At 42.6% G+C, this 9,177-nt stretch overlaps 1 protein-coding gene across 2 annotated transcripts; it reads left to right on the forward strand.

Annotated features, from left to right (window-relative positions):
• The first annotated feature begins 314 nt into the window (after nucleotides 1–314).
• LOC117671409 (uncharacterized) lies at nucleotides 315–8,643 on the forward strand. 2 transcript variants are annotated; one of them, XM_087883245.1, is made up of 4 exons: nucleotides 315–968; nucleotides 4,006–4,036; nucleotides 4,826–4,922; nucleotides 7,248–8,643. In XM_087883245.1, the coding sequence occupies exons 1-3, from the start codon at nucleotides 744–746 to the stop codon at nucleotides 4,915–4,917; spliced, it is 348 nt and encodes a 115-aa protein (XP_087739371.1). In that variant the 5' UTR covers nucleotides 315–743; the 3' UTR covers nucleotides 4,918–4,922; nucleotides 7,248–8,643. The 2 variants fall into 2 exon arrangements, 1 of the variants encoding a protein (XP_087739371.1); XR_004592843.3 differs by lacking the exon at nucleotides 315–968 and adding an exon at nucleotides 2,462–2,766.
• The last annotated feature ends 534 nt before the right edge of the window (nucleotides 8,644–9,177 follow it).

Genomic DNA, 9,177 nt, shown 5'->3' on the forward strand with positions numbered 1-9,177 from the left:
TTTCTCTCGAGGAGCCCAGCAGGGTTTTCCTGGCGCCGCTCACGCTTCAGCATTTTGACTCCCAGAGACAGGATGAGGTCCAGTGGTGGGTTCCAACTGGTGTTACCTCTGGTTCTCTTTGCGCACGTGCTTTGCGTGCAATCGCCGCATGCATGCTCGCTTCCCTCGCACACGTGCCAAACTTGTGCTCTGCGCAAGCGCATTAGGTTTCTGCCCAACTGAGGTGCGGCAATCCACTCTGCCACGCATATCAGCTGGGCTAAAAAACAAGAAATAAAGATAAGTATAACGCGGGGGCGGGTGGGAGGGCCCAGCTCCCAGTCAAAGAGAACTGGTACGGTGACGTCACATCATCACCACTACTGGCTCGCCAGTACCAGCTCAAACCGGGAGCAACCCACCACTGATGGGGTCCTTCAGGCAGTTAGCTTGGCTACCTGTTAGCGGAGAGAAGCAGCCGGAGTCAACCCTGGCTTTGCTGTCCATTGCAGACGCTAGATCGGCCCCCTGCAAACTCTCATCTCTCGAGGAGCACTCGCTAAAGCAGCACAGGAAACTTTGGCTGGGCTCCTCAAGAGACAAGAGTTTGCAGGGGGCTGATATGCTTCTCTCTGTTGTAAGTGCTTCCTGGACGCAGTTTATCGCTCTGAGCCCCAAGGGCTCTGAGCCTCAAGTGCCTCCTCATCAGTCCCCTGCAGCAGCTTCCCTCCAGCCGGCAGGTCGAGCCCAATGCTGGCTCTCGTATGCCAAGCCGAGCCCTTCGTCTACTTCAAGCCATCCCCCATCAGGGGGACCTCACCAAGCCCTCACCACCCCTTCCATCCTTCTGCCCCCAGCCAGCCTTTTGGATGAGGTGGAAATACTGGATCTTCAGAGGTTGGGTGGCTATGGCCAGGAAGAAAAGGAAGAAGAGCAGCAGTAGTTCCAGGAGGAGGAGGAGGAGGAAACCTCCTGGAGATATCTTTGAGGTATTTTTGCTTGACTTTTCTGCACAAAGATGACTGGCTCTTTCCTCTTCTTTCCCTGTGGTTCTTTCTGGAAAAAAAAAAGTCCCCTTCCTCTTTTTGTACCCAGCTGGTGCTTTCCAAAACTGTCTTTTCCAGTGTTAGCTGCCCAAATCCCCTTTGACTGTGATTTTTTAAAATTATTATTATTTACATCGGCTGTCCCTTTCCGGACATCTCTGTTTTTCTCACTGATTTCCCCCTCACCCACCCCCCTGGCGCCATTACTTTCCCAAGTCCTCCATTTGCTTCCAACCTGCTTTTTTTTGCCTGTGCAATTTAAAAACAAAGATTTAGAAACACTGGGCTTTAAAGACTTATCTTTGTATTGGATGGGTGGATAAATCCCAGGCATGAATATGCCTATACATTTAAAATGGGAATGAGTAGAAATTCTTAAAAAAAATTTAGCATGAAGCGGGGGAACTGAGATTTGTTAGCTTTGCTTTCTTTGTTGCATTGCCTTGATTAAGATTCTAGGTTGATGCTGATTAAATTTAAAATAGGACAGTTATGAACAGTGTACTGTAATGTAGGGAAGAAATTATAAAATGGAAAAAAGCTGTAGTGCTTCCTGGATGCGGTTTACCACTCTAAGCCCCAAGCGGCAGGAGACAAGGGCTGCCTTGGTGTCACCAGCTGGCGCAAATATACCACGGCGAAGGCAGAATGCTGATGCCATGCAGATGCAAGTAGCACTTCACTCCCGCACCTTCCAGTCATCACACCGCCACTTTGGCCCACTTGGGCCGCCCCCCCATTTCTTAACAGCACCATTATCTTGTTCTGGCCAGCAAGGGCTGCACTCCTTTTTGCACGTTGCACCACCTGCAAAATTGCACATTGCATGTGCCACCCCCTATGGTGGAGATTTCCAGCCCCACCATGGCCCGGTCCCATATTCCAGAGCTGTGGTAGTCACAGGGCTGGCCCTTTGGTCATCCTGGAGCAGCTCCTCCACCCGGGTGCACCGGCCTGCAGGGGAGCTACCCAGTGGTGGGTTCCTCCCAGTTCGGCCCGGTTCCCCTGAGCTGGTAGCGGTGACAATATGATGTCACCGAACCGGTTCTGGCCTCCCCACCTCCCCACCCCCCGCGTTATTCTTACCTTTTATTTGGCCCCACCCTAATCTATTGCTGCCTTCTGAGTCCCAGCTGATGGCTAGAGGGGAAAAAATTGTTTAAATTCTTGCCGCGGGGCTTCAAAGGGCCGCCCTACAGCTGATCAGTGTTAAAAGAAAACAAATGAGTAGACCGGTGCCTGCAAAAATAAATGGGTAGACTGGTGCCTGCAAAAATAAATGGGTAGACCAGTGCCTGCAAAAATAAATGGGTAGATCGGTACAGCTCTGCAAGCAGTTAAAAGCCTGGTAAACCAGTTCCTCTGCTAAATCCTAAATAATTATCACATGACCATGAAGCCTTGCCCACAAAATAAGCCACGCCCACAGAACCGGTAGTAAAAAAATTTAGAACCCACCCCTGGAGCTACCTGCTCCCCAACAGGCCAATGCACTCGGGTGGAAGAGCTGCTCCGGGATGACCAAAGGGCCAGTCCTGTGACTACTACACCTCTGGAATATGGGACTGACTTTCCCACCAACGTCAGCAAGCCACTGTCAGTCTGCCTGTCTTCATTTTCTTTCACTCAGATTGACCAAGCTTCTTGAGAGAAGGAACACAAAAGAGGTTTCCAGGCTGTGTGCCTGGACCAGGCACTTTCTCTTGAGCCTCCCACCTAAAGGCCTCACAAAAGCAGACAGGTAGGCCCAAAAGGCGGCTGAGCTTCCCACCCCCACCCCCCAGTGGTCCACGGGATTTAAAATTATGAGTTTGGTGGTCCCTGAGGTCCAAATGGTTAGAGACCCCTGATTTATAACTGTGTTACTAACTTAACAACTGCAATGATTCACTTAACCACTGTGGCAAAAGAAAAGTTGTAAAATGAGGCAAAGCTTAATTAACAACTGTCTCGCTTTGCAACAGAAATTTTGGGCTTAATCGTGATCGTATGTTGAGGAATGCATGTATTGCAAATATGATGGTATAATGTGCAAGAAAAATACAGTGAGAGAAGGCTGGGATTCTTCCACGTTTTTATGGTGATCTGGGGGACAAGATAGTTCTTCTTTTAGGCCTAACAGCTTTAACTGTATAAAAGGACTGCTAGTATTGCCTAGCAGTCACAATAGCAGATGAATCTTTTGGGAATATTTGTCTTTAATTCTAGTAATAAGAGAATGAGAAGCACAGATATGTGATGCTTTTACATATGACTGATTCTTATGAATAAAAAAATACACTTTTTTTATAGACTTGACCTTATTCAGTTAATGGGAAATAAATCAATTCAGTTTAAGATGACCAAGGCCAGATAGAATGGATTATAGCTATTTCCTTTCATATTTCTGAAATCACAGGAGGAGTAGGAATCACAAGGTCTTCCCATGATATTAACCCTGAGAAACCATCCTTGCTTATGGCAGCTTCATCCAATTGGATGCCTTCCCAATATGCTTGGAGTACAACTCCCCAAATTTCCATTTATTAAGGTTTTTTTTTTAAAAAAAAAAATCCTGTAATTTTGGTTTTATACCTTGTTAGCTGCCCAGAGTTATTTGATTAAGGTTGGTAATCATACAAATGTTCCTAAATAAAAACAAACAAACAAGCAAATAAATAAATAAATAAATTGGGAGGAGGTTTCAGTTAGGGTTAGGAGAAGGTGTTTATTTTCCTTCTGAGCATTCCAGAAGAAAATCTATAATCTTATATTACAAGCTTTCAGAATGACATAACTACACTAGTCTTGAACTATAGTTCCTTCATCACTCTCCCATTAGTATCAGAGGAAGGAAGGAAGGAAGGAAGGAAGGAAGGAAGGAAGGAAGGAAGGAAGGAAGGAAGGAAGGAAGGAAGGAAGGAAGGAAGTTCTAATCCCAGAATTCCTTTACAGGCTGTTCTACCAATTAAAATAAATCAATTTTTCCTATTTTTTATAGATGCCTGCAGGTCTGTCTGTCTGTCTGATAGGTGAGTTATACTTTTTCAACTGTTAAAATATATACAGCACTATAGAAATAAATGAAATTTTAATTAATGTCACACATCTGAGAAAACAGAAAAGAATGCCAGAATTTTAAGCATAAAGTCACCTGGCAGGATTGAGAAGTCAAAGGGTTCTGTGCTTGGAATTAAAGAAAGCAAAGTCAAATCTGTACTTCCCTGGCTTAATAAACTCCTGGTTACTGATGAAAAAAAGGCTTTAAATCTTAAAAATCGGGCAAATGCAAGCACCTAAGTCAGTGATGGCTAACCTTTTTGCCATCGTGTGCCAGGAGGGGGGCGGGGCGGGGGAGGTTCACACGTGTGCATGCCCACACCCATAATTCTATGCGCCCCGCCCTGCACATGCGCACACAACCTCCCCTCCCCCCTGCTCCTGGCACGCAATGGCCAGGTAGGCCCGTTTTTCTTTCTCACCTGGCTCCAGATCCTCTCTATGCATCTGGGGAGGGCAAAAACAGCCTTCCCCACTCCCTCGGAGGCCTGAAACAGCCCATTTCCCAACTCCCAGTGGGACAGGAAGTGACATTTTTTGCTGTCCCCAGCCTCCAGAGCCTCTCTAGGAGTCTCTAGGAGTGTATTTGCTTGCAATACCTCATGGTGTTTTGCTTTTCTCTGTAAAGAACTGTTCACACAATCCACCTTGCTTGCTCTATTCCTTTGCCTCATAAGTGCTGTGCATGTGTTGTTCAGGGCTAATACACAAATGCCACTGTCACACTTCCCCTGTTCTATTTCTTCTTTCCATGGTTGCAGAGAGTCATCTACTGACTAAAAGGGTAACTGTTGCATTTTCAAATGACATTGCAAATTGTGGAAATCCGCCTGGTATGAAGTCAGATGACTAACGCAAGTATGATGTGTTTTGCCTTTTCTTACTATCAGCTGCTGCAATCATAACTGATTCTAAATGGCATGTACAATAGATAGATTAAAAGAATAGCCTTACATGTTTTTATAGCGATATAATTTCTTACATGTTTTAATAATTATCTGAGGGACAAGGCAGTTATTCGTTTGAGCCTAGCAATTTGAACACTATAAAGGACAGTATTGCTTAGCACTCACAACAGCAGTAACGTAAGACATGTTGTTCTAATATCAGCATCTGTTCTGTTATATACACATACATGCATACATGCTAATAGGTCAAAAATTTGGGTCCATTGTACATTTTGTGGAATTGCCACAGCTGGAGAGGCTAAGTAAACTGAGATAAGGAATTTAGAAACAGATGACTAGGCTACAGGCACAGCCCAAGACTTTAAGTAAAACTAACCTACAGTGCAATACTTACATGTTCTTGTTTCCTGTGCAATGCTAAGTTACATGTTGAAATGGATTGGAAGAAAATTCAGGGTAGACAAAAGAAAGTGCTTCTTTACACAATGTTTATTCATATATATAATACCAATGCCATGCAAGAGGCAAACTATATGCTTGGGTTCACACCAGGGGTGAAATGCTACCGGTTCGCACTGGTTCGGGTGAACTGGTATAGTGGCCGTGGCGCAAAGCTCCGTCCATCCACCTGAACGTCATTACTTCCTGGTTTTAACCAGGAAGTAACCTGTTTTTGACCCTCTGCGCATGCGAAGAAGGTTTTGCGCATGTGCAGAGGGTCCAAAATTGCACATGACGCGCAGAGCACACACTTCCGAACTGGTAGGGAAGGTAAGTAGATTTTACTCCTAGTTCACACACTTAATCATAACACACTATATTTGGTTTTGACTTTGTATCATGTAAGGATCCAACTTCTGAAGTTTATAGACTCTGGCTTATGGCTTAGTGTGCTATATGAATGTTAACAATTTCAATTTTTCAATTAAATAACTGTTATCTCTCCATTAAAGAGGTTACTGTACTGCTCTACTGGCTGAATAGGGACTCCATTGCCTTCTGCACTTTAGCCTTGCTGCTAAAAAAAAAAATCTGCAAAGGATTCCCTAACCCTCAAAGCCTCCAGCTTGAATCCCTACTCAGGTTTCCTCAGGAGATTTGCCCAACTACCATTGCTGTACACCTGTCTTGGTCAGCTGTAAGAGAGGCCTGGTTTTGATTCCCTGGGGATTACTAAGAATTCTTCCACTGACAGACACCACATTTCAACAGCATTTAGCACAACATGATGCAAAAATGTGGAAATGTAATATGGGAAAGGGAGAACAGGAGCCGTCATGCACTTCTGACCATAGAAGACAAAGAAAAAGATCAGGTGGACAATGGAAGAAGTCATGAGGGGGACACAAAGATTTGGATTAATAAATTAAAGTTACACTATGACATAAGATAACTTTGGTCTATCTTAGTTCTAAGATTAATGGCATAGTGTCTGCAGGAGACCCTTTTCAGGGTTTTGCAGTCTGCCTTATTTACAGTGCTGAGTGATAGGAAAGTGCAAACAGCAGCTGAAGAAAAACTAAGAGGTGGCTGCACTGAATGAACTTTATATGTGTTCCTTATGAGCCTTGATGTATCAGGAACATTGAGATGGGAGAAACATCTTGCCAAGTTAAGCCGTGCCAATAAATCAGATTTGAGGAGAGTTGGCAAAATGTCATTTGGGCTCAAGCAAGCTTTTCTGGTAGAGGACTGGTGTATCCAGATACAGACACCATTATATAATATAATGGTGTCTGTATCTGGAAGATAGTGCCCTGATACCTGACCAAGAATATCACACTTTGATTCCAACTGATTTCAATGTCTGCTAGTTCACAGACTGATTAACATGACTAGATGATGCCATCCAAGGACTATCTTCTTTGCTTGTCACAAGCAACTTTACAGGCATGGGGGGGAACGTATACAAAACAATGGCCTAAATCCAATCTGAGGGTATATACCAGAAGATAGATAGATAGATAGATAGATAGATAGATAGATAGATAGATAGATAGATAGATAGATAGATAGATAGATAAAATCTCTTTCTCTCCCTCTCTCCCATCCCCCCTCTCTCATCAAGACATATCTATCACAGGAGAATAGTAATTTACGAAAGTATATAATATATCAGTATCCAAAGATATAGCTTTGGTTAAAAATTCAAAAGAAACTGGGATTGCTTCTGGAGTCAAAACATAGAGTAATACCTTATTTATATCATAATCCAAATTATGCATGCTTGTTTTAACCTAAAATATGTTTAATCCTCTTTGCTATTGAATCCTAGGAAGAACATTTTATTTTGTGGTAACTGGTGAGCTGAAACGGAACACAAATTGTACAAGGAAGATGAAAAAAATATTCCTAATATCCTCCAGTCTCTGACCTTAGATGGCAGGAGGTAGATGGGTCTCTTCCTCCCCCCTCTCCCCCAAGGCTGGCTAATTCAGCATGAAATACTAAGAGACAAGAATTTATTGTTCAATTTGCAGCCTGGTGATTGAAGAGCAACTGTATTCATTTCAGGAGCAAGCTCTAATTTTAGAGCACAGCTGAATGTGCTGATGAGAACAGGCAAGCACTGGAGAACTAAAATGTACCATTCTGGAAAGCAAATTGAGCTTTAGCATCTTCATCTCCATCTGGAGCTGTAAAAAAGACCAGGCCTTTCCTGATTCTCTATCCTAGCTAAATTTGTTGTAATGATTGTGAAAATATTCTGGGTTGCGGAAGTTAGACAATGAGGCACTTGAATGTCCTCTTATAGAATGCAGTTTTGCCCCGACAGTAATTTGAAAAAAAAAAAGGGAAGTAGGTTTATACCGCCCTTCTCTGTAAGTTGCCCTCCAGGAAATTGGTTTTTTCAGAGGAAAACTCAGGGCCGTAACAGTCTACTGCCTGAGATCAAGTTATTTCCAAACACACACACATACATTTGCAAGTATGTCTTCAAGTCTATTGTTTCTCAACTTTGCAACTTTAAAATGTGTGAACTTCAATTCCCAGAATTCATCAGCATGCAAAATTCTAGGAGTTGAAGTCCACACATCTTAAACTTGTCAACGTTAAGAAGCACTGTTCAGAGACTGAATTGGCTCTCTAAAAGGCAGCAGGAACACTTAGTGAATTCAAGGCAAAATGATAGCCACAGCTCCGTCATCCAATGGTAATCACATGACCCTAAGATGCTGCAATTTGTGTAAATACAGGCTGGTTGCCTGAATTTTGATCAGAAGACTATGGGGATGCTACAATGGTTGTAAGTGTGGGACCAAATGTAAGTCACTTTTTTCAGTGCCATCGTAATTTCAAACAATTGCTAAAAGAATGATTGAGGATTACCTGTAGTGCTAAATGAATAATTACATCAGGACTGGTCTCAGCTGCCTTGAAAGAGGTGAAGATGTAACTCCTAGTGGATATCCCTGGACGAGATACTTCACATCTATTTTCTATCATAAATATCCTTTTCTTGGGCAAAGTCCTTGAAAAAGTGATGCAAGTTTATCAGCGTTACATTTTTGGGAGGATATGGATTATCTGGACTCATTCAAAGCAGTTTACAGGCTTGGTTTTGGCACCAATACTTTACCTTACCCTGCCAGATGACAATTTCCCTCAGTGTACTATTGATGTTGATGGCCCATAGTGTATTCTATAGTAAAAGCATGTTTTAACTTGTTGGTTTTTGGTCTTAATCTGCTTGCTGCAGTTTTTCTTTAGTACTAAGTATAAAAGTGTAAAAAAATTCTGAGGAAGAGTGTATGAGTCATAACTGATTATTCATTTGTTCTCTTTGCTACCGAGTACTGACAATATAAATTACAGGGAATTTTGTGTTTCCAGGGGTAGGCCTATTTCCTGGGTCTTCTTTCATTTTACCACATAAAATGTAATTGTTTCTGGCATGAAAAAAGGCCAAATCTGTTTACAATGTTTAAAAAGAGAGACATTTCTCATTAACTGCTTTAAATGAGCTTTAAATGAGACAATATTGATTTATAAAAACTTTTTCCCAATATATAACACTTTATAGTATACTCATTGGAAATATTTTCTACCAAGAGCTCTCCTGGTCTGGAAGTAATAGAGTAAAAGGGATTTTGTTTGTGAGGTCAAAAAACTAGAGCACATCTCCCTTTCTCCTCACATTTTTTGCAGTTGCTTCACCTCAGAGCAAATGGCTGCTCTAAGCTCAAGGAAAGCTAGGCTACATT

Source organism: Pantherophis guttatus, chromosome 1 (assembly GCF_059756535.1).
Source record: "Pantherophis guttatus breed Tessera chromosome 1, ASM5975653v1, whole genome shotgun sequence".
NCBI classification, from domain to species: Eukaryota; Metazoa; Chordata; class Lepidosauria; order Squamata; family Colubridae; genus Pantherophis; species Pantherophis guttatus.